The following is a 26,760-nucleotide window of genomic DNA, read 5'->3' on the forward strand; positions in this document are numbered from 1 at the left end:
TGAGAAGAAGTAATTTTTCTGAGGTAAAGCCAAAACCCAAGTCTCCTAAGTCCCAGTCCAGTGCCATCTATTCCCATAATGACTATAACAACCTACACTTCCATAGTCTACTCTCAATAACAAAGCACTCTTGGCTATAAAATCATACATACCCTTTAACTAAGCAACACCACTATTAGGTCTGTATCCCAAAGAGATTTTAAAAAAACAACAACAGAAAGTAAAAGGACCTATAAGGACAAAAGTATTTACAGCAGCTCTTTTAGAGGTAGGTGGTAAAGAATTTGAAATTGAGGGGATGTCCATTAATTGAAGAATGGCTGAACAACTTGTTGTATATGATTGTGATGGAATGCTATTGTTCCATAAGAAATGATGAGCCAGAGGCAACTAGATGGCGCAGTGGATAGAGCTCCGACCCTGGAGTCAGGAGTACCTGAGTTCAAATCCGGCCTCAGACACTTAACATTTACTAGCTGTGTGACCCTGGGCAAGTCACTTAACCCCAATTGCCTCACTTTAAAAAAAAAAAGAAAGAAATGATGAGCAGAATGCTCCTAGAAAAACCTCGAAAGACTTTTATGAACTGATACAAATTGAAATGAAAAGAACCAGGAGAACACTGTACACAGTGACAGCAATACTGTATGATGATCTACTGTGAATAACTTAGCTATTCTCAGCAATGATGAAAGGTGCTATCCATCTCCAGAGAAAGAACTGATGGAACTTGAATGCAGATTGAAATACTTTTTCTTTACTTTCTTTATTTTTCTTGGGGTTTTTGTCTGTGTTTTCTATTACAGCATGACTTTGATAGAAATGTATTTTGCATGACTACACATGTATAACCTATGTCCAATTGCTTGCTTTCTCAATGAGTGAAGGAAGAAGAGAGAGGGAGAGAATTTGGAACTCAAAATTTGAAAGAAGAATGTTAAAATGGTTTTTAAATGTAATTGGGGAAGAGAATATATTAAATTATGATATGGATATTATAATTAATATAACATACAATATAATTATTATATATTATAATACAATAATATCAATTTTTTTAAAAACCAAACAACAATAGCAAAGCACTCTTTCCCCTGGCATGGATTTGTTGTTAACTATTTATTGTCTCATATATTGATGTGTACTATAGTTATTTTGTCGTGTGGTTATCAGTAATTTATCCACACATATTTTTGGAGATTAGGGTCACTCAAATAAATAAATAACACCATAAATAATAATATATTCAATAACTACATTGATGAGAAGGATGATAACTATTACACCAGGTTGTGTGTGTGTGTTGTTGTTTTTTTTAATTAGTGGTCTGATTTCCAATTTCAAGTTTTTCCCTCTTCAATCCACCAAACATAAAACTGCCAAAATAATCCTCCTAAAACACAAATCTAAAACACTTCCTAAAACACATTGCCACGCCCCTGCTTATAAACCTTTAATGGCTTCCTATTACCTTTCATGTGCTGCGAAGTGGTACAATGGATAGAGTGCCAGGCCTGGAGTCAGGAAGATTCACCTCCCTGAATTCAAATCTCTCCTCTGACATTCACTAGAAGTGTGACCCTGGGCAAGTCACTCCAGTCCATTTGCTTTAGTTTCCTGAGCTGTAAAAATAAACTCCTCAACTTGGCATTTAAAAGCACTTCATAGTTTAGCTCCTATGTCATTTCCTTATGTGAAGTCTTTCCTGATATCTGTACTAATTAGTGCCCTCTCCCTCAAGTTATTTGCACCCCCCTAATAGTATGCAAGATGCCTCAAAGCAGAGACTTTTGTTTTATCTTTGTATTTCTAGCACTTAATATGGGTCCTTGCACATAGTAGGTATTTGCCAAATGCCTGTTAGATTGGATTAGACTAGATTAGAGCCTATGCTCCCTGGGGAGAGAATTATCAGACTAATCTTTGGATGTATTTAATACTTTTCTTTTCAAGAGCAAACTGTTTTTCAAATAGTCCCTTTCTCTCTCTGGCCATCACATTATTCCTGTGAGACTTCACTATAATTTACATTCTAAGGAAATACAAGCAGAAATGGGAAACTGGGGCCCAGAAAAACTAAATGACTTTCCCAACCAGCTCCCACATGTGCTAACCAAGGATTCTTCCATCCAACACTTGCCTGAGACCCACCAACCTGTGACATTCATTGATAATACCTTCAACGAGCTTTTGCTGTTGATGAGTGGGAGGTTATTGTCCTGAGGATGGATCTTTGCCACACTGGCCACGTTCTTCCTCCTGTGATTGTCCAGATGAGGGAGTGAGGTAATAGTGGTGTTTGTTTTCTACAAAAAGAAAAATCCCTTTAACCTTAACCAAGAAGTCATCTCCAGCACTCTATCCACCTGAAGGCCATGATTGATCCAGCCCACCTACTCTTAAGACTCTACAGAAAAAGAGCATTACATAGTTTCTCTAACCTTCTAGTATTTCATAACCCAAAAAGGGGAAAATCCTTCCTAAAACAATCCAATTCCCTCTGACTGTAACAGAAGCTCCCTTTTCCTCTCCACTCTTGGTTTGGATTTATCCAATTGAATCAATTTATCAATTGGTCAACTAAAACTACTTAAATCTAAAATCAGTTTTAGTTTGTAAGGATGATTAACTGTGAAAGACTTTGCTACAATGATCAAGGCAATGACTCAAGATAACTCAGGATGAAAAATGTTATATACCTTCAGAGAGAACTGATGAACTCTGAGTGCAGATTGAAGCACATTTTTAAACTTTCTTTATTTTTCCTGTTTGTGTGTTTTCTATTGCAACATGGCTAATATGGAAATATATTTTGCATGACTTCACATGTGTAATTAATATTATTATTAATTATTCAGAAACTCTCTAGGATTTTTCATTTGTCTCAATATCATATTGTTTACCTTTGCAAGGGGTGGAGGAGAGGCAGGAGGGAGGGAGAGAATTCGGAAGTAACAATTTTTTAAAATTAAAATTAAAAATTGTATATATGCAATTGGGAAATATTTAATAAAATAAATAAAAATACATTTAAATCAGCATTAATTTAGGAAGTCTCATGTGAAGAGGACAAAGGAGGGTGGTTGGTAATGGCTACAGTAGCTAGAGAATCTCCAGTGTGTTGTGTCCAGATACCTGGAAAAGGCACCCTCGCCCTATTCTCCCGGAGAAAGAAGGAACCAAGCACCAGAACTCTCTACCTTACGCAAATATCGGTTCAGCCTCAGGTTCTTGGGCTTGGAATTTGCTTGTTGGTTTTGAGCCTTACTGTCCATTTGGGATAACTGAAAGACAGAATTAAAAGAGTGCTTAGTGTTGCTTCCTGCCCAGGGCCCCTACTCAAGAACCTTTGATGGATCATTGCCCATATGATCTAAACTCTGCTATTCGATTGTAGAAATATTAAAATTTCCTTAATTTGGCTCAAACTTTACTTTCTAATTTTGGTCTAGTCTTCCTTGGAAAGTCATTGTGGCAGTAGATAGAGCATTGATGTTATGTCAAAGGACCTGTATTCACATCCTGACTGCCACCCATGTAACCTTGAGCAGGTCATTTAACCTCTCTTATCCTCAGTTTCCCCATCTGCGAAATGAAGATGTTGAAATAGGTGACTGTTAAGGTTTCTTCTGGGTCCAAAGCTGTAATATTGACTTGCTCTAAAACAGTATAGTTTTGATGTAAGAAAACTTTTTGTCCTTTGCCAAATTTGATTAATTATCATCTCCCTAACAAACTTTGTGTCTTCTTACTATTTTTCATTTCTTCCTCTTCTTTGGAAAGCTCTCCCTCCCCAAATCCCACATATATTCCACCTACTAAAATCCTGCCCATCTGGTAGGGCAGCTAGGTGGTGCATTGAATAGAGCACCAGCCCTGGAGTCAGGAAGATCTGAGTTCAAGTCCATTCGGCCCCAGATACTTACTCACTGTGTGACCTTGGGCAAGTCACTTAACCCCAATTGCCCCCCCCAAAATAATCCTGCCTATCCTGCAAAGCCCAGATTTAGTCCCATATTTCTATGAAGACTTTCCTCAATTATCCTAACTAGAAATGTTAACTAGATGCCCTGAACTCCTATCTAGCACTTATTGTTTATTTCAGTCTACAAGATTTTTTTTTGACACCTATATCTCCCCACATAGATAGTAAATTCCCTGACATAGAAATCATATTTTATACTATTCTGTATACCCTTTAACATCTAATATAGGGACTTGCTATTATAGGATTAAGTCACTTTGCCTTACTCCCTTGCAACCTTGTCTTAGGCCACCAGCAATAATATGTCTTAGCTCACTAGGACATTTTTACTAACCATGTCAGTGCCTCTAACCTAGTAAGTTATTTTTTTTAAACCTAGTAAGTTATTCAGACATACCAAAGAGTTTCCTTGAGGCCCATTCATGACCCTTTTGAAAGTATTATAGCCATCTTCACAGTAGCACCCAAAAAGAGTAGGAAAGAGAGTGTGATTTTCCTTATTCAAAATGGGAAAAAAGAAAAAAAAACCTCATTCCTTAAGGTAAATCCTAAATATATGGTTCTGAGGTCCTTCAGTTGCCCATGATTACTATATGGAGGAATTACCCTACCAATTATCCTAAATCCCATGTTCAAATTTAGAATCAAATATGAACTTGACAATTTCTGATCTCATCAACACCTGTCTTATTTAGACTGGAGACGAGATTAAAAGATATGCATGTGAGATGATTCTAATGCAACCTTAAGGACTTTGTTCCCCATCTTGACCCACTGCCCTCTCCCATTCCCCAGAGGCAGCAGCTTCAACCTGGATATGAAATCGCATCCCCATTTTGGGGACTTCTAGAAGACTGGTAAAGATGAACCCTTTACATCTACAGTATACATTAGCCTAGTGGGGGAGTAGAGAATGAGAGTTGTTAATGATTTTTCATAAAAACACAACAGTTTTGAAAGACAAATAGGCTTAGCTAGATCATAGAAACATGCCGGGAATCTGTGAGAAATAATTATGTGTCTCCTAAAGCTCCTCACACAGAGCCTGCCATAAACAGACTTTGGCCAGGGACTGTGCTAAGGACTAGGTAATACAGCCCAGGTCTCCTGACTCTTAGTCCAGTCCTCTTTTTTATGTAGTTAAGAAAGAGGCATTTTAAAACTGCATTATGCAAGCAGCTATGCCATTGGCTTCCTTCTACTGATCAAGTCAGTAGATGCCAAAGTGAATCTGTGCCGTACAGTTGGGTCTCTGCTGTGAGAAAAGGCCTAGAACAAGGAGCCAGAACTTTAATGTTCTTAATCAAAAAACCATTACAAAAATCCTCCCCAGCAAGATGCCACAATTTCTCCTTCCAGATAAATTATAACATTAAAAAGGAGTAAAATGCTATGGAATCTTGACCTGGAAAAATCCTTAGAGATGACCTAGACCAACCCCATCCATTTCAAAGACGAGAAAAATAAGTCCCAGGGAGATGAAGGCCATTGTCCAAATCCATACAGACTATAAAGACTAGATCTGGGATTAGGACCCAAGTACTCCAATGTTAAATACAGTCAACAAAACCACACTGACCAAAGCGATACAATGTCCTCCTCACTGTTCTTCTTGCTTTTAAAGCAGATGGTACCAAAAAGAGGCTCTATGAATTATAAACATGTCTGCACCAGACATAAGTAACATACCTGTTTGGGAATTGTTCTCGAATGCACACCAGACAAAATTACTCCAGGAAACTTCTGGTATTGTTGCAGATACATAGAACAAGGTAAAAAGTAAAGTTAAAAACTAGCTCAAGAAATCCAGAAACATGGGCTCATGGGATAGGTTAAGGAAGTTTGGGAGCTCTGAAAAATCCCAAATCAAGAAGTCAAACCCCTGAATTTTTACCTCTCCCTGTCTCAACTCTAATGGTGAACCTCAACACATCAGGGCCAAAAGGGATAATTGAACAAGACCCACCATGGAAAACCCTTGCTCTAGTCCTGGCCCCTTCCATTCCTTAAACTTCCCTTCATTAAAACTTATGGGTTGGGGGCAGCTAGATGGCACAGTGGATAGAGCACCGGCCCTGGAGTCAGGAGTACCTGAGTTCAAATCCGGCCTCAGACACTTAACACTTACTAGCTGTGTGACCCTAGGCAAGTCACTTAACCCCAATTGCCTCACTAAAAACAAAAACAAAAACAAAAAACTTATGGGTTGGGGAGGCTAGGTGGCGCAGTGGATAAAGTACTGTCCCTGGAGTCAGGAGTACCTGAGTTCAAATCCGGCCTCAGACACTTAACACTTACTAGCTATGTGACCCTAGGCAAGTCACTTAACCCCAATTGCCTCACTAAAAACAAAAACAAAAACAAAAAACTTATGGGTTGGGGAGGCTAGGTGGCGCAGTGGATAAAGTACTGGCCCTGGAGTCAGGAGTACCTGAGTTCAAATTCGGCCTCAGACACTTGACACTTACTAGCTGTGTGACCCTGGGCAAGTCACTTAACCCCCATTGCCCCGCAAAAACAAAACAAAACAAACAAACAAAAAAACTTATGGGTTTATGACCCAGTGATCACTATTTAGTCGAAGTGTTCCTCTCTCCTCTTTTACCCCATCCGCACTCTGGCCTTTGGCTGAAAACAGAGGCTTCTTACCCTTATAGAAGTGAAGTTATGTTTCTTTCTTGTTTTCAGAATGGGAAAAGACGTTGTACTTCGTTTTCCTAGTTTTTTAGCATTCATTTTTGTCCTACAGGAAGTCAGGGGGGTCAAGAAAAAGAATGAATTAAAAACATTCTCAATGAAAACATAAGCCCTGGGCCAAATAATTCCTAGGATTCAGGGCTAATACAAAGGAAACCTGGAGGAGGGGACTGAAGAGAAAGGGAATGTGTTCTTTCTCTTCTTTCCGTTCTCTTTGGGTGGGAAGATAAAACACCAGTGGAGGGAAGACTCTGAAAACCTTTAATCCAAAACACTGACCCTACCAAGAGGAGAACAGAAGGAAGAGGTATCCAGGAAATAGCATTTAAGCCAAAAAGATTCCATATTCTTTTGGTTTCAAAGTCAGCAGTTTCATGGGGCAGCTAGGTGGCGCAGTGGATAGAGCACCGGCCCTGGAGTCAGGAGGACCTGAGTTCAAATCTGGCCTCAGACACTTGACACTTACTAGCTGTGTGACCCTGGGCAAGTCACTTAACCCCAATTGCCTCACTAAAAAAAAAAAAAAGTCAGCAGTTTTTAGAACCCTACCTCCCACTCCCCTCTTTCCAGCCTCTGTATTCAGAAAGGGGCTATTTGGGCAGCTGAAATGCCTAGAGATGCAGAAAAAGAACACAACCAAGCTGGATCTAGGTTGCAATTACTGTGTATTTTTCATTGTACTTTGTTCATTTCCCATAGATACTAGAATCCAAGGGAGTTGAGTGGGGGACCTCCTGTAAGTTTAGACATTTTGAATAGTCAAATTGCTTTATGAAGCTTTATATGTCACTGACTTGGTATCAAAAAACCTAGGTTCAAATCCCTGCTCTGATACTAGTCATATGACCTTAAGTAAGTCATGTAATTTCCATGACATTTGCAATGATCCATCACCTCTCCTAGCAGGTGCTATAGCCCTCCAGGTCAGGCCCTAATGGATTTGATGGAATGGAATGGGACAAGAAGATGAATCATTGCAAATATGATGGGCTTAGTATCAATTCTAGCAGTTCTGATGATTGTTTCCAAGCACTTTAAGATCTTTGAGTTCCCTGTATCTGTGGGCCATTGCAATAAGAAATTGGCAGAAGAAAGATGGAAGACAACAAAGCTACCCCTAATAGCCATTAGTTTGCTTGCTGAATAAGTCAATGACGTCTTTCTCTTCCATTATATATGTGTGTGTGTGTGTGTGTGTGTATATACACACATACACATATATATACACATATACATATACATACATACATATATATAATATATATATATGTCACAAGGGATTAGAGGTTCGGTATACTATTCATCTTTGAGAGAGGATATCAAGGGGCAGCTAGGTGGCGCGGTGGTTAAAGCACCAGACTTGGATTCAGGAGGTCCTGAGTTCAAATCCAACCTCAAAACACTTGACACTTACTAGCTGTGTGACCCTGGGCAAGTCACTTAACCCCAACTGCCTCACAAAAAAAAAAAAAAAAGAGAGAGAGAGAGGATGTCACTAAGAATACATGCCCTAGACTGAAAGGCTGTACATAAAGCAAGTTCTGTATCACATTACATATGACATTGACACATTCCCCCTTGTGTCAGTAGGGATATTAAAAACATAAAGGAGAGGAAAAAGGGAGTGTAGGCAAAACCATGTTCTCTGCTTCAGAGTTAGAATACTGCAGAATCAAATAGAACAATGTATAACACAGATGCATTGAACTGCGTTAGGTTGGCTAAAGTTGGAGGGAGAAGTGTTAAATACTTATAAAGAGCTGGGCTGAGAAAATCCAGAAAAGGGACCAGACTAGTTTCAGGGTATAATGAGGGGGCCTCTCAAGGGAATTTACAATAAGTTTTCCAGTTTTATTTTGGAAAATGTTTAATTACAAATGTTCTCTCTCAAGCATAAAGGGCTTTCCTATATGAGAATTCAAGGAGCAATAGAGATTCTTTTTCCTTGAAGCAAACAAATGAGCTATATCAGATACCTGCAGGAAGAACACTACAGAAAGGGATAGCCACAAGAAGGACTATAGAATTCTGGAATCAGCAGAACCTAAGATCACTTAACCACAAAGTGAACAAAGGATGGCAATGATATACATGCAAAGAATGGTATCTTAGTGGACAACAAAAAGAACTTCTAGTCTCACCCCAAGAAGTAAATTGGATTAGGGATCTGCAAAGCTATGAAAAGAGGCAAGACTTTGGGATAGATATCTGAGTGATGTTTGCAGAAATGAGGAGAAGCACTGTCTATGAATGCCAAGATGGTGTGAAGTGAATGTGATTAGAAATGAGACTCAGTTCCCCATAAAATCCAAAATTTAGAGCTGGAATAGATGATAGAGGTTATCAAGTCCAACCCCCTTAATTATACATAGGAGGAAACTGAGGCCCAGAGAGGTTAAAATGACTTACCCAGGGTCACAAAGCTAATGTGTCTAAAACAGGACTTGAACCCATATCTTCCTGACTCCATATCCAGCACTCTATCCACTATACCTGTGTGTACTGATAGGGACAGTCTCTAGAGGCATACCTAATCAATACAGAAATGGAACCTTTGAATGATTTGTTTGATGGTAGCAATAATCTATGCTGCTTTATTGAGAAGAAACTTTGATGACTTGGGGGTTCTTGAAAAGGCATAACAACTGGCCGCAGCTAAATACAGGCTTAGGAGACAGTACCCAACCCCCATCTGGGAAGCAGTCCTCATGGAAGTAGTATAAAATGGGGGATTTAATCACTCGAATAACTTGAATATCCTCAGTAAAGCACAGATCTGCTAGAGTGAAGGGAGAATAGGGAACAGACATGAATTGACTACAGAAATTTGGAAATCCACCTCCTACCCATCTTTTTCAGGACCAGGAAACCTGTACCACCGGGACAGACGAATTTGATTACAGGATAAAAATGAGGCAAGAATGCATCGACAATTCCCAAGTTAACCCTCTCAAGGAGGGAGGTGGCTACTTCCTGGTCAGGTACCTGGAATAGTTCAGCATGCATATGGCCTTTCCCCAACCCCATAGCTAATTGGTCAAACTAAGGGAATTCTCCTCCTTAGACCTCCAGGTGACCATTAATTGGGGTACCAAGTCAGTCTGTGGATGTGGGGATTAGAGAGCTATTGCTTTTTGATTGATATAGGATCATCAATTAACATGCTGCTTTGATAGATGCTTTGAGGCCTGTCTGTTACCCTTAATCTGGTTTAGCCTGTCTGCTGAGACAGTTTTATCAGGGTGTGGCTATTGTGCATGCTACAGCTTGTTGGTGCCACAGGTGAAAGTTAGGTGATAGCTAGACACCAAAGGTGGATGAACAGCCCTGAAAAGGGCTCAGCAAGCCCTCACACCATAAAAGTGTTAGTCCTCTCTGAATACTCAATACATGGGAGCTCCCTCTACTCTGAAACCACAATTCCAATCCCTGTCTCTTAAAATAAGTCAGAAAAATCCTTGACCTACAAGTAGCAGAAAGTTTCTCCAATCTTATTCTCTCAGAGTCTTAGAGAGCTTATCATCTTCTAGAAGATAATTCTTGTTGGGTTTTTGTTTGTTTGTTTGTTTGCAGGGCAATGAGGGTTAAGTGACTTGCCCAGGGTCACACAGCTAGTAAGTGTCAAGTGTTTGAGGCCGGATTTGAACTCAGGTCCTCCTGAATCCAGGGCCAGTGCTTTATCCACTGTGCCACCTAGCTGCCCCCTAGCAGATAATTCTAAACCCCATGTGTGTCTCTTTAGATCAAAAAGTAGGGTTTTTCTAGACTAGCTAGTGATATTAGACCTAATCTTTTTTTTGGACACTTCTTCCTGGGGAAGGTATTAAATCCCTTGGTCAGAGACTTCAGTTTATAATAGCTATTCCATGCATATAACATTTTTCAATTTTTGAAGGGGAGGCTATTATAAGTCAAGTAATAATTGTTTTGTCTAATAATTACCCAGAACTCTGGAATTTTCATTCTTCAGTTTTCAAACTCTAACTTAACTTCTATGCTTCCATTCCAATAGTGGATGGAGAAATAGGCATAGAAACAAGCTAAGCACAAGGGCCAAGGTCTTTATCTCTGGTATCTATCTAACCCTATTCCTGGGCTTTTCACATATAGACGCAGATCTGAGGAATCTGGAGTCCCCCCCCCCCCAGTACATATAAGTAATGGATGAAGTAGATTCTGATGGCCAAGAAAGCAGAGGCTACTTTCTAGGATCTCACCGAATTGTTATGCTACTGGAAAGAAAAGAGAAGGGACAGCCAGGTACTATGCTAAGCACTTGACAAATATTATCTAATTGGATCTTCACAGTAATCTTGCCAGGAAGGTACTGTTGTTATTTCCATTTTACAGCTGAGGAAACAGGTTAATTGACTTTCCTGGGGTCACACAGCTAAGATAACAACAGTATAGATCATAAGCTTATTTGTAAAATCTTATGGAAAAAATGGAGGAAGATTTTGAGCTATATATAATAAAATATCTTTAAGCAATAGAATAAAAAAAGCATTCAAAGAAAGAGCCATTAAGAAGGGGTACAGAGGTGCCCAACTTTCCCATGGAGGAGCAAGGCCAAACCAGAGAAGATCTATGAGAATGTGGCATAGTTGTACGAAAAATAGAGTGGGGAATCCTAAAGCTAAGATTGAGCTGAAGCAAGTGAGGGAAGCTAAGGACAATGGAAGGGGTTTTGTTTTTTTGTTGTTCTTGTTCTCCCTATCTATACTGGTAGAAAAAAATGGAGCAAGGAAGGGACAAGATCTTTGCTTGAGGTAGAAGGAACAATGACAATTGACTACATAGATAAGGCAGAGTTCTTCAGGTCTTTTGTCTCTGTTTTCCCTGCAAAGAAGAATAATAACCTTTACAGTGAAAATGTCTAAGAGGAGGCTGATATACAACATAAATAAGGAAACAGTAAGAAAAATTCCATTTACAAAGGACTCCTTATCAAAAAATTATCAAGAAATTCAGAGATACATTAGTAAGCTCTTTAACCTAAGACAAAAAAGCACAAAAAGTTACAAGTGCTGCACGAGGAATCCCACATGAAATCCAACACAGTCTCAATCAAACCATAGTAGCCCATGACAGTGGCTTGAATAGGAAAACCTATTCCATGCCTGTAGCCACGACCATACTAGGGAAGCCCTAGGGAGGACAGAAGTACCCTGATTGGGGATAGTACAGCTAACAATAGAGATCTGACCAGGGATACTGAAGCTGTTAGCACTCTGAGCCCAAGGCACCAAGAGAAGTGAGAGCCAGCAGTAGGAGGCAAAATCAAGGTCAGAACACCTAACTACTCCACTGAAGAAGGCATTAGGTGGAAATCATAACCTCGACAGAAAATCTCAAAAATTAACAAATTGAAAAATTGACCGCCAAGAACAAATATTATGGATGGAGAGATGTCCAATAAGTAGACACAGGTTAAGAGAGTAAATTCACAGCAAGTACAAGCAGCATCTTAGGTGGAAATGGTTGGCCATAAGGACTAAGAATACCTGGAAGAAATTAAACAACAGAAAAATAAATAAGAAAATGGAGTCAGAGAGGAAAGCAATGGAAGGAGAATAAATAACTTAAGACAGAAGATTGAAAATCTCACCCAAATTCTGTACTATAAAATCAAAACTCAAAGACTCTATGAGATAACAAAAAGTGATGAGAACATAAAAAGACTAAAAATACAAGAAAAAAGGTACCTATACCATCAAAAACAACTGACCTGGAAAGTAGATCAAGGAGAAATAATTTAAGACCCATCAGATTACTTAAACACAATGATCAAAAAAAGCACCTGAACAACATCTTTCATAAAATCTATTATGTTTACTATGTTTCACAGATTTACTAGAACCAGAGGGGAAAGTAAAAAGTAGAACCCACTGATGATGTTCTAAAAAGAAGCACAAAATTAAAATTCCCAGGAATATTTTAGCCAAAATCCAGAGCTTTCCAGTCAAAGAAAAAAAATTGTAAGTGGCAAGAAAAAAAGGGTTCACGTTACAGCCATTAGGCTTAGCAGTAACAACTATAAAAGTTAGAAAATCACATAATATAATTCTACAAAAATAAACATAAACAATTAAGAATAACTTACCCTATGAGACTGATCATCTTATGGGGAGAAAGGTACCTTAAATGGAATAGAGGCTCAAGCATTCCTGATGAAAAGGCCATATCTGAATAGAAATTCTGAAATGCAAACACAGGAATCAAGAGAAAACTAGAAAGGTAAATACATTTGAGCAATTGAAAGGGACTTAACAATGTTGAAGTATTTATATTCTAATGGGGGGGGGGGGGAAAGAGGCAAGAGTCTTTTAAAAATCCCAGTCTTTAAAGATCATAGAGGGAAGATAGTGGTCCTAGGGGTATTCTTTTTTTTTTCCTAGGTCTTATGATCTTTAGAGGAAAGAAAGGGGTGTGGGGGGAAATGAATACCCTAGGAAATAAGTGAGAAAGAAGGTTATGTAACTTACTGTGTTTCACAATTGGGGTACATGACAAATATATATAAACGGAGGAAAGGAGTGGAAGGAATAGGTATCATATAAGCCTCACTCCTGGGATAAACAAGGGCAAAACACACACAAAGGGAAGAGTCATAAGTAAAACTCTGATGTCTGAGAAAGAAAGGAGAGATAAAAAGGAAAAAAGGAAAGCAAGGAAAAATTAGAGATCAGTCAAGGGGAAGAGAATTGCAAAAAAGTTGAAACAAGCCATTTCACTTATAAATCTCAAGTGTTCAGGTAAACTCTCTTTTTGACCTTTTCTATTTAAATAGAGGACATTGGGAGGTGGGAGTAGAAGCAAAGAAAGAAAGAAGTGCAAGAGGATTGGTTAGAGGAAAATACAAAATTAACAATTGTCAATGTGAATGGAAAGAACCCTCCAATAAAATAGATGAAGCTAGCAGAACATATTAGAAAATAGAATTCAATACACTGTTTACAAGAAACAGAGTTGCCACATAAAGATTCATTGAGAGTTAAAATGAAGGGCTGGAGGAAAATTTATTACTATGCTTCAGTTGAATTAAAAAAAGGAGTAAAACTCATGATTTGATAGAATGCTAATAGAGAAATGATAAAGAGATAAGCAAAGAAATTATATTATGTTTAAAGGCACTATAGATAACAAATCAACATTAACAGTTAATATATACTCACCAAACAGTATAGCATTCAAATAAGAAATTTTAAAAATAATAAGGAAATTTAATTTTTAGAAGGAGAAATAGTAAAACTCTAATAGTGGACAGCCTTAGTATACCATTTTCAGACCTAGACAGATCTACCAAAAGATAAAAAAGAAAGAAGTTAAGGACCCAATTAGAACTTTAGAAAAATTAGAAATTATATACCTCTGTAAATTACTGAATGGCAATAGAAGGGAATAAACACACATGCAGCAAGTTTCTAGGAAAGGCAATCAAATTTATAAAATCTGGTCGATAAAGAGTCAAAGTATATGAATAAGTAGTGGTCAGGGGAGGACATCCAAGCTATTAATTATATGAAACAATATTCCAAATTGCTAACAGAGAGTAATGTACAGATTAAAGCAACTCTAAGGTTCTGGCCCATACCTATCAGAATGGCAATGATGACAAAAGAGAAAAATGCCGAATCTTGGAAGATCTGTAGGAAAACAGGCACACTGATGTCCTGTTGATGGAGTATGAATTACTACAACATTCTGGAAAGCAATGGAGAACTCTCCCCAAAACTTACTAAATTTCACACTCTTTGACCAAGGCATACCTACTACTAGAGTTATACCCCAAAGAGATCAAAGAAAGAGGGAAAGGACAAAAATATTTACAATAGTTCTTTTCAGGGAATGGGTAAAAAATGGGTAAAATCCTAGGTGCTAGATGGCACAGTTGATAGAGCACCAGCCCTAGAGTCAGGAAGACTCACCTTCCTGAGTTCAAATCTTGTCTCAGACTAGCTTAGTGAACCTGAGCAGGTCAATTAACCATGTTTGCCTCAGTTTCCTCATCTATAAAATGAACTGGAGAAGGAAATGGCAAACCATTCCAGTATTTTTGCCAAGAAAACTCCAAATCGAGTCCCAAAGAAACAGACAAGACTGAACAACAACAAACAAATTCTGGTATGTGGATGTGATAGAATATTAATTTACTATAGGAACAAAATAGACAGTTTCAGAAGAAATTCATACCATTTTTATGAATTGATAAATAAAGTGAGCAGCATGAGAAGAACAATTTATATGATGATAACATTATAAAGAAAAATAATTTTGAAAGACTTTAGAACTCTGATCAATACAATGATAAAAGTGGAAGTTCAGTGGAATGATAATGAAACACACCACCTACCTAATCCTAGAGATGTAATGGGTTTAAAACATAGAATGAGATATATATATATATTTTTGGACATGATCAAATGTTTTGCTAGAATATGTTTTTATTGTGAGGATTACATTTTTCATTTTTATTGCTCAATAGGGGGAGGGATATTGGGAGAAGACAATAAACACTTTTAAAAATAAATTTTAAAAATTTATGGGGGCATCTAGGTGGTGCAGTGGATAGAGTGCCAGCCCTGGAGTCAGGAGGACCTGAGTTCAAGTCCGGCCTCAGACACTTGACACTTATTGGCTGTGTGACCCTGGGCAAGTCATTTAACCCCAATTGCCTCACTAAAAAAAAAAAATTATGGATTACAATCATAACTGGACATGGAAAACTGGTTTATACTGTAGAATTAAAGATTATTATCAAAAAACAAAACAAAAAGGGAAACAGGTAGGGATAGGTAAAAGGTGGAAATATGTTTAAGAGAAAGGGTAGAGTTGTTGGAAGAATCACAAACAAAACAAACTTCAGCTACATAAAAATGTATAAAAACCAATGGTTGGAATGTAAGCAAGGGAAAGAGAGTAGGTATAGTGAATTTGAAGCAGATTGCTTTAATTATGTATCAGGGGGCAGCTAGGTGGTGCAGTGGATAGAGCACCAGCCCTGGAGTCAGGAGTACCTGAGTTCAAATCCGGCCTCAGACACTTAACACTTACTAGCTGTATGACCCTGGGCAAGTCACCTAACCCCAATTGCCTCACTAAAAAAAAATTAATTTTTAATTAAATTATGTATCAGTAGTGCTAATCACATTCCTTCACTTTCATTCCCTTTTGTAATGAGGAAAGAAAAAGTCAAAGAGGGAAAAGTATGAAGATATGGCAGAAGGGAATACCCAATTAATAATCATACCTATGAATGTGAATGGGATATACATATCTATAAAATAAAACAATATAGCAGAATGGATTAGAAAGTAGAATGGAATATGTTGGATTCAAGAAACCTTCTTGAAGTATTTCACACTGAACAAAAATACAAGCACAGAGTAAAATTTACTATACCTCAGATGAACTCTGAAAAGGTGGATAGCAATGAATAGCTCAAATAACAGCAGTTAAGTACTTAAAGGAAAAGTTAATTGAATTACAGAAAGGGAAAAAAAAATTAAAATAGTTGCAGATTTTAGTATAACCACTTCCGTCCTAGACAAATCTAACAAATAAACAGGAGAAAAAATGATAAACACATGCATAGATTTTTTTTTAAAGTTAGATATAATAGATCTCTTGTATTAATTTAATGGAAATAGGAAGGCGTTTACATATTTCAGGTATATGTGGTACCTTTGCAAAACTGGCCATGAATTAGAGTATAAAAATAGCACAAATAAATGAAGAAAAACAGGAATATTAAAATATGATTTGCTGATGATAATAGTTAAAATTATAACTAAAATTGGACCTTTAAAACAATGATTTAGATAAAAAAACAACTCAAAGACCCAATAGATAATTTCATCAAAAATAACAAAAGGACAAAATATCAAAACTTTTGGGATACAAACAAAGCATTCAGGTGAAAAATTCTTTCACTAAACACTTAAAAAAAAACAACAATAAACTGGGCAGAAACTAAAAAACTAGTAAAGTAACATATTACAAAACCCAACTTAACAAAGATTGCTGAAAATAAAGATTAACAAAATTGACATTAAAAAATTGGACTGATAACAAAACATACACCTGGGAGGTTTGTTTTGGTTTGGTTTTTTGGCAGGGCAATGAGGGTTAAATGATTTGCCCAGGGTTACACAGCTAATAAGTGTCAAGTATCTGAGACCAGATTTGAACTCAGGTCCTCCTGAATCCAGGGCAGGTGCTTTATCCACTGCGCCACCTAGCTGCCCCCTTTCATCAGTTTTAATACAGACTTTATTCTGGCAACATCATAAACAAATTAGAAATATAGAGAACTACAGATGGGGAAGTGTTCTTGACCCAACAAGGGATAGAGAGGATCAGAGTAGATGAAATGGACAATTTTGATCTCACAAAATTCAAAAGCTATTTCATAAATTCAATGGTACTAAAAGTCAGAAGGAGAAAGGTCAACTGAAGAAAAGTCCTGATATCCAAGACATTATTAGGGAATTGATTCATATATTAAAAACAAGAGCCCTTCCAGAAGAGATAAATGATCAATTGATCAAATGGGCAATTTTCAAATGAAGAAAAACAAGCTATTAACAAAGACATGAGGGGCATCTAGGTGGCGCAGTGGATAGAGCACCAGCCCTGGAGTGAGGAGGACCTGAGTTCAAATCTGGCCTCATACACTTAATACTTACTAGCTGTGTGACCCTGGGCAAGTCACTTAACCCCAATTGCCTCACCAAAAAACAAAACAAAAAAACAAAAAACAAAGACATGGAAAAAAAATGTTCTAAACCACTAACAACTTCTCACATCCATTAGATTGATGAAAATGACAAATTAGGAAATTATCATTATTGGATGAACATACTGAAAGAGTAGAACGTTAATGCACTCCTAGTAGAGCTGTGAATTGGTCCATCTATTCTAGAAAGCAATTTGGAACTATATCCTCAAAATCACTAAACTGTGAACACTAATTGACCCAGAAATACTATTTGACAAATACCTTAAAAGATAAAAGAAAAAAAAAGATTTCAAATGTATTGTGAGATACAGTAACAATCTATTAAAGTAGTAGACTCTTAGTTAGGGGAAAGCATGCCCATATGAGGAATAGCAAGGCAATATTATCTAGTAAACTAGGTCAGCTCAAGAATTTGAGAAAAGTAAGTTTTTCAGGGCTAGAGGGAGAACAGATAAAAACCAGTTTGAGGGGTAGCTAGGTGGTGCAGTAGATAAAGCACTGGCCCCCCAGATTCAGGAGGACCTGAGTTCAAATTCAGACTCAGACACTTGACACTAGTTGTGTAACCCTGGGCAAGTCACTTAACCCTCATTGCCCCACAAAAAACAAACAAAAAAACCAGTTTGAGCTGACTCTTGCCAATGCTCTAGTAAAATTAGGTAAGAGTTCAACCCTAGTCACTACTACGCTTGCTTAATGGACTTATGAATATTAACTTCTCCTCCCATGCCTAAAATCTACACCCCATATTCCATCATGGGTTGCATAAAGGTGTATGTGGATGGGAAGGGTAACATATCAAGGAGAATTTAGTTAGAACTCTTCCGGGAAGATTGTGAACCTGAGCCTAGCAATCTATAGTGACTTGGGGAGGGACTTACTGAGTCAGGGCTTAGGATACAGGCTGAGCACTCTTAGCACTAGCACTCACTAATTGGTTTTACTGTAGGTGCCCATTCTCATGAGAATGCAACAAAAAAGCTTTTGCCATACCAAAGTTGCCTTTGGTGATCAGCACCTGTTTCTCACATGTATGAAAATATTCATAGCAACACTTTTTGTTGTAGCAAAGATTTATCCACTGCGCCACCTAGCTGCTCCTATGCAGTAAAGATCTAGAAACAAAGTGCATGCCCAACAACTGGGAAATAATTGAATAAATTAGGGTATGTGAATATGATGGAATGTTATTTCATCATAAAAAATGATGAAAGGAACAGTTTCAGAGGAACCTGAGAAGACTTATATGAACTGATTCAGAGTAAAGTGAGCAGAAACAGAAGAACAATAAAAACAACATTGTAAGGGAAAATAATGTTGCAAGATGTAAAGAACTTTAAGCAATACAATGGCCAATTATGACTCCAGAGGTCTCTGAATGAAGTATGTTTCCCACCTCTTGACAGAAAAGCGCAGAATGAGGTATACATTTTTAGACATGGTCAGTATATGGATCTATTTTGTTTGATTATGCTTCCTTCTTATGAGACAGGTTTAAATTTGTGTTGGGAGTAGGGTCAAGGAAAGGTAGAATAGAAGAATGATGGGGAACAAGGAAGGAAGGGAGAAAGGGAAGAGAAAGAGAAAGAGGGAAAGGAAGAGGGGAAAAGAGGAAGGGAAAAGGGAAAGGAGCATCAATGAAACAGAAGAGAACAAAAAGAGGTTCAGAGGAAAACAGATAACAGCTTTTCAAACTAAAATACTGAATTTAGTATATACTTTTTTTGGGGCAGGGCAATGAGGGTTAAGTGACTTGCCCAGGGTCACACAGCTAGTAAGTGTCAAGTGTCTGAGGCCACATTTGAACTCAGGTCCTCCTGAATCCAGGGCCAGTGCTCTATTCACTGCTCCACCTAGCTGTCTCTAGTATATACTTTTAAAATAAAAAACCAAAAACAAAGAATTATTTGTATGTAAAGAGACTTACAGTTTAATATAAAGCACTACTCTCTGCTCTCTTTTGTATATGGATGAAAATCTTGGTGATTTTTTAACTTAGAACAACAAAAAAAATTTTTTTTAAGTTGTGTGAGAGAAATCCTATCTCTGGTATTTATTGTGTTTACCTGAGACAAATAAATTCCTTGATTCTTTGTTTCCTCATTTGTAAAATAAGGATGTTTTATTAGATGGTTTCTGTGGCTCATTTTAGTTCTAGATCTACCATCTTATTATGTATGTGCAGAGCTCCTAAAGGTCTTCTCTCTTGTCTTGGCTCTGAGACAGTACATGACATTGCAGGGAGTAGAAAAGGCAAAACCTGACTCCCTCTACTCAGCTCTTTCAAACAACAGATGACAATGCAAGATCCAAGGTCTCTTCTCAAACCTGACCAAAGAGTTCTCTTGAGATCACTTCTGAGCACTAAGCTCTCCTATGAATATTACACTTTGCTACATTCATCTAAGACAGAGTCTCTCCCGTGAAATGACTTGCCTTTATCTTATTGTAATAAAACAAAATCCTTATTTCTGCCATCTACACCCTAATTAGGCAATATACATTTATCCCATGGTCACAAAACATTTCTAGGAATGTTTCCTAGCTATTACCTTTAAAGCCCTCATGTCAGTCACATACTAATTAGATGCTAGGAAACAAAATAATTCATCTTTACCCTGAACATGTATCTCTTCTTTCAGTGATGGGTTTTCTCAGTGTTCCTCTCATAAATGTCCTTGATTTTGCCCTTTCCCATAGAAAAGTTGTCCACTTCTGAAAAGAAACCTGTTTACATGTAAATGAAGGGGTTGGGCTAAAAATAGCCTTGATCCTGTCACTTACGAAGTTTATTCCAATTCTGAGCTGTTATGATCCTGAGATTCTGATACCTGTGTGGTAGGTTCTTATTCAGCATAAACATAAAAATATTCTCACTCTCAACTTTAAACATGTTTGGTACCAGACTAGGATGTAATGGGAAATACAATTGTGGATCATATATACCGTGAAAATTTTAGAGAAGAATTAAGACAGTAGACTGAGTTAACTCCTAGATGTCCAAGTCCATGGATACTAGTATTCTGTGCTATGAATTATTGGAAGGGGAAAATGGGAATTAGTCAGAAACACAGAAATGATAGATATAGAACATAACATTAACATCTGAGTTTAAATCTGACCTTAGACACTTACTAGCTTAGTGACGCTGGGCAAGTCACTTAGCCCTGTTTGCCTCAGTTTTCTTATCTATAAAATGAGCTGGAGAAGGAAATGGCAAACCATTCCAATATCTTTGTCAAGAAAACCCCAAATGGGGTCATGAAGAGTTGGATATTACTGAAACAACTGAACAACATAGCACACAAATAATTTAGATCTAAGACTTCACAATAAGTAGCAACAGGTTAGAAATGAATTATCAATATGCCACAATGCCCACCAGAGCAAGTATTGACCCAAGTAATATGAAGTACCCTGAAGGAGGTAGGGGCAACTAGATGGTGCAGTGTATAGAGCACTGGCTCTAAAGTTGGAAAGGCCTGAGTTCAACTCTCACCTCAGACACTTACTAGCTGTGTGATCCCCGGCAAGTCACAACCCCAGTAATATGAAGTACCCTGAAGGAGGTAGGGGCAACTAGATGGTGCAGTGTATAGAGCACTGGCTCTAAAGTTGGAAAGGCCTGAGTTCAAATCTCACCTCAGACACTTACTAGCTGTGTGACCCCCAGCAAGTCACAATCCCAATTACCTTAAAACATCTGGGTCCATCCAACTGTTTTGATCTTGCCACAGCACCCAGATGGCTTGGGAGGAAAGAGTAAGGTTGGTGACCTTGCACAGTTCTCCCTCACTTAAATACAATTCACTGAAAGTCATGATATCACCTCAATATCATGGTCATTTTCGAGAACAAAGGACAAACGACAACAACAACCTGAAGGAGGTAGCCTGTACATTAATCTGCAAGTAATGGGTACTGCTGACCTATGAATAACCTGGTTTAGTTCTAGCCAGCTTAGCTAAGAGGCTTGTAATGTTAGCAGAGACAATGCATATTAGGAAAGGAGTACTATTTTACAAAGCTGTTTTGGAGACTAGTATCGATAATCACCTCTTCTTCTTCTTCTTTTTTGTAAGGCAATTGGGAGTAAGTGACTTTCCCGAGGTCACACAGCTAGTAAGTGTCAAGTGTCTGAGGCCAGATTTGAACTTCAGGTCCTCCTGACTCCAGGGCCGGTGCTCTATTCACTGCACCACCAAGCTGCTCCTTACCTTCTCTTCTTACAAGAAAATTTATTTGGGTCACAATGTATCCCCTGGTGGCTGATATGCAGTCTACCTAGGGTAAAATTCATTGAGATTTTATCATCTTTACCATCATTTTTACCTTTACCATTTCATTGCCTAGGAAGTGCATTAGGATTTAGGCCAACTTTTATGGAGAAGTCATTTGGGTTTCCTTTGGGACTGTCTGCGTACTATGGAAACTTCAATCAGCCTCCAGAAAAAATAAGCTGGAGTCAATATTGTAGATACTATTCCTTATGTAGAATAGCCTGTCATCCCAAGTAATTGTTGGCACTTGTTAACTCTGGGATTTGAGACATTCTCTGCCAATGCAAGTGTGCCTAGCAACAATACACATTTTGTTTCTTGAGGAACAAAAGGGGGTAATGTGGTAAAAAGTTTTAACAGTTGGTTAGTGATAATGGAGAGACGCCAGTTTTTCTTTAAGGACCACCCTTTCGGGGAGGAGACCAACGGCATGAGCTATGCACGCCAGTCGGCCTGCTAGCACTCCACTTCCGGGGTGCGAGCTTAAAAGGCAAGGAGAGAACAGAAGTGGGATCTTTTTCCTGCTCTGTTGGTCTCCTGACTGTGTTGTACTACAGATGCTGACTGGAGTTCGACTCGGCCCGGCTTGTGGTTAGCAGCAGCACGCGCTTGACAGGGTCTCTCTCTCTCTCCCCAAAGGTGACCTTGGGTTTTGGTGAGTTTTATACGGAATATAGACTAAGCTTAGACTTAAGATGATTTGTTTTGTATTTCTACTTTCCTATCCCTCTAATCAACATCACCTTGTAACTTCCATACAGTAAAAGCTCTAACTAGAAAACCAGAAGCTTCTTCCATTTACTAGTCTGGGAGATAAATTAAGGGAAAGGTTAAAGAGGGGAGATTTATGATCTAATATCCAATTTTAAATCTCACACAGCCATTTCTAGTTTATGCATGGGGGCACCTCAATTGTTGATTCACTTCCTCTAGTCTTGGGCTTTAATTTCTCATTTGGATTGTTTGAATTTGCAGTGTTGCTTCTATTCCTCCTCACTGTACAGGGCTCATGTAAATGTGTTAAAAGATGGAGATATACTAGAGAACAGAGAGGATGAGGACATGGTGGGGTTTATTCTAGTCAGACACCAATTTGTGACTACAGACAAAGTAAAAAGTTTTATATCTATTCTGTATTTTCCATATGTATTACAATAAAAGGTGGCTAAGGGACATTAAAACTGGTCAAGATCTGGCTGAGATGAGAAAAGCTCCACAATGGAATTTCCCATAATCTTTATAATCTTCCATTGATAATGCATTACTGTAGTAAACATGCTCTCTTAAAGATACAAAGGGGAATGGAATGGAGTAGAGAAATGGGGACCCTTTATTCTTAAAGCTTAAATACAAGCTATACTAGACACCTCACCACAAGGAAAGATAACCACAAGAATACAATCAGGACCTAGGATATGACAACTAGAAGTGAACAGACAATGCAACAGGGCAATGATAAACATAGGTACAAAAGAATGGTGTCCAATAGAATTTCTACCCCAACCCCACTAACTTAAGCTTGTGTGGGGAACATGCAAGGCAACATCAATTGGGGTGGGGGAGGCAACAACAGAAATGAGACATCATGTATGAGTAGCATTAATAGAGGAGTGAGGGAGGAACCAACCTGACAGAGAAAAGAGAATGGGAAATTGTTTAATAAATTAAAAAAGGTTCTTTTTTCCAGAGGAAATATTGAACTTGAGCTATGCCTGTACAGTCAGCTCATTCTCTGTTGCTTTTGGTTGTAGGCATTCATGCTTAATTGAATGCTTAGACAAACCCGGGCTTCTTTTACATTACTCCTAAAATTAGAAGGCCATAGATGAGGGGTTGGGTCAGGAATCTATTGAATTTGGTGTCAGAAAATTTAGATTCCAACCCTATCACTCTGTATAATCTCTCTGGTCCTTAATTACCCTTCATTCATTAAATTGGGATATGAATACTTGGCACTACCTATCTCAAAGGGTTGTTGAGAACCAAATGAGATAATAGATGTGAGAGCACTTTCTAAATTGTTATATATACATAAACTATTATACTAATATAACATAAACATCTTGTCTCCAGTTTCTCTATTGATAAAATGGAACTAACAGTGCTGCCTCTGCCTATCTCACAGAGAGAAGATGAAACTATAGAAGAAAATGATAATTTGAAAGGCCTTTGAGTGCTTGATTCTTTTATCAGCATTTATAGTTCAGTAAGTAAAATGAATAAGCGGACACTGAAGAAAAAGCTGGTGTGAAAGAAAGAGACCTGAACTGGGAGCTGAGAAATATTCATTCTAGTTCTAGCATGGCTACTAGCCAGCTTTGTGACCTGGAACATTCTATGATTCTGATTCTATAAAAAAGATTATCAGGCTACAAGGAAGTATTATTGGGCCCATTCTAACTAACCATCCACATTGTGAATAATTTAGTCAGTTTAGAATAGATATAAACAAGATTCTTTTTTTTCCAGGAGAACAAATCTTCCTGTCTTATCTATTCCATAATGGTATTATTTTTCATAATAACTCTTATTTTTGTACACATTACTTTTTGTATTTAGTTAATTTCAAGAAATTTTTATTAAATGTCTACCACATTCAAGGCATCCTACTAGAGCTATGAAGATGAACACGACACAGATCTTTCCTTTAATCACTCAATAATAGAATGGAGTAGAGATAAGACATGTACACAAATGATACAAGACAGAATTCTACTAAGTACAAAGGCAAAGTCCTGGAAGTAGATTCTGAGAAATAAGGAAGGAGAACTGATAGCTTTCAAATGAGAGGATCAAAAAAAGACTTCATTGGCACCTGAGATGAAAGAAGATGGTGGAGTGATTGGAGAAGGGAAAGTCCATTCTAGGCCAAAGAGAGGGAATATACAAAGGATTGACATGGGAGAGACACAATGAAAAGGAGGGCAGTGAGCATTTAACTAAGTTTAACTTCATGGTATCCTGTGAAATACATAGCAAAAGGAAAATTTAATTCAACCAGTTTAAGCCAGATCTACAAAGAATTGCTTCAAGAACTGGAATTGGAATTGAAAGCATTGATTTGAAGTCAGAAGGCATGGTTCCAGTTCTGGCTCCAACACTTAATAGCTTTATTAACTGAGGTAAGTTACCTAAATGCTGAACTTCAGTTACCTAATCTGTTAAATGGTAATAATAATAATAATAATAATAATAATAATAATAATAATAATAATATTCTCACTATTTATTTTATTTTATTTCTTTTTTTGGTGAGGCAATGAGGGCTAAGTGACTTGCCCAGGGTCTCACTATTTATTTCACAGAGCTGTTGTAAGGTAAGTGCTTTGCAAATTTCCAGCATTTAGTACATTGTCTGGTACATAGTAGGAACTGACTAAATGTTTGTAGACTGACTAAACTGGAAAGTTCTATAGAAATATGAGTTATTGCTATTATTCATTTTATCCTGGAACTTTGATTATTCTAGGCCATGCCTGCCTCTGAACTTTTATTGGCTATAAAAATAATTTTGATACTTAGTCAAATAATATATGATTATTTAAATATATTAGGAATGTATCTCATCTCCCCAGCTAGACTGGAAGGCTCCAGAGGGCAGAGATAGTATCTTAGACTTTTGTATTATTTATAGGATTTTACATATAATAGGTGTTCTATAAATCTGTATTGAAGGAAATGAAACACAGTGTCACAATTAGAACTTTATTAAAGGAGTTTATGTTGTGCATGGAGATTATACTGTATCATACACTAGTCCTCTTCTCATGTCTAATCATAGTGTGAAAGATGACACATGAATTCTCAAAAGCTATGTCAATGGAGTGTAAGCTTTCAGGTCCTACCAAACTCAAAGGATTTTGAATTCAGGCCCAGTGATAGACAATATGTCTGGCATTTGAGGACCACCTGCTCATTTAAGTTCCAAAAGGCTCATCAGTGTTGGCTACCAGGGTGACTTTTTTCTGACCACAGAAATTCTCAAAGACTACCAATCTTTAATAATTTCTGTCCCCGGGGCAGCTAGGTGGCACAGTGGATAGAGCACCAGCCCTGGAGTCAGGAGGACCTGAGTTCAAATCCGGCTCAGACACTTAACACTTACTAGCTGTGTGACCCTGGGCAACTCACTTAACCCCAATTGCCTCACCAGAAAAAACCCAAAACAAATAATTTCTGTCCTCAAAATATTACAGTATGTATGACATATGTATATGGTGTAATTTCAATTTCCAAATAGTAAATTTTTTTTCAGATTTACCTGTTGTGATTTCAATATTTCTACTGCATTCATCAGAGGCTTTACTCCCTGGGGGGCTGTCTTTGGAGCAGAAATTGAGGCACTGTAGGACTTGCAGGGACTCCCATTGCATTTCTGTGAACAGGAAACAATGTTTTTAAAGTTGCACTCACTTCTGCCAAAGATGTGATATGTGGAAGAGCCACATATCATCCCCCAAATCAGGGACTCCCTTGTAGAGGTGGAAGGGACCTTGGAGATTGCTTAGGCCAACCTCCACATTAATTCCTTCAATAACATCTCTAAAAGATCATTCAAACTCTGATTATTTCTTTCCAGTAATAGGAAACTCACATTTCAAGTGATGGAGAACTCATTAATTTTTCACGAGGTAGCCCATTACATTGTTGACCAATTCCTAATTATTTATATTTAGCCATCATTTGCCTTCCTGATTTAATCCTAGTTTTGCTCACTAGAAAAACTATCAAGTCTGCATTGTTTTCCTAACGACGGTTAATTGATCAATAGTCATTTATTAAGTATTTCTTATGTGTCAGAACCTATTGCCTAAGTGCTCGGAATAAAAAAGCAAAAACAAAAACAGTCCTGGCCCTCTAATGAGCTCACATTCTCATGGGGGAGGCAACAAACCCAAAAAAAGAAAGAAAGAAAATGTGCATACAAGATATATAGAGACAGAGATATACATGGAGAGAGTGTGTGTAAATACAAAGTTGTTGTTGTTTGTCCTTCATTCAATGTCACCAACCTCACTTGAACTAAGTCTTGAAGAAGGCCAGGAAAGTTAAGAGGA

General features: G+C 37.8%; 1 protein-coding gene across 1 annotated transcript in view; it reads right to left on the bottom strand.

The window, feature by feature from the left end:
* DYRK4 (dual specificity tyrosine phosphorylation regulated kinase 4) overlaps positions 1-26,760 on the bottom strand; it is a 73,509-nt gene that overhangs the window by 40,144 nt on the left and 6,605 nt on the right. Inside the window, exons 2-7 of the mRNA XM_043968304.1 lie at positions 25,965-26,078; positions 12,786-12,880; positions 6,635-6,728; positions 5,675-5,728; positions 3,201-3,284; positions 2,178-2,306 (exon numbers count right to left, since the gene is read on the bottom strand). Of these exons, the coding sequence (XP_043824239.1) occupies positions 2,178-2,306; positions 3,201-3,284; positions 5,675-5,728; positions 6,635-6,728; positions 12,786-12,880; positions 25,965-25,997 (489 nt within the window). The 5' untranslated portion in view covers positions 25,998-26,078. The remainder of the gene's footprint in view (positions 1-2,177; positions 2,307-3,200; positions 3,285-5,674; positions 5,729-6,634; positions 6,729-12,785; positions 12,881-25,964; positions 26,079-26,760) is intronic.

The sequence above is a fragment of the Dromiciops gliroides genome, chromosome 5 (genome assembly GCF_019393635.1).
Source record: "Dromiciops gliroides isolate mDroGli1 chromosome 5, mDroGli1.pri, whole genome shotgun sequence".
Classification (NCBI taxonomy): domain Eukaryota; kingdom Metazoa; phylum Chordata; class Mammalia; order Microbiotheria; family Microbiotheriidae; genus Dromiciops; species Dromiciops gliroides.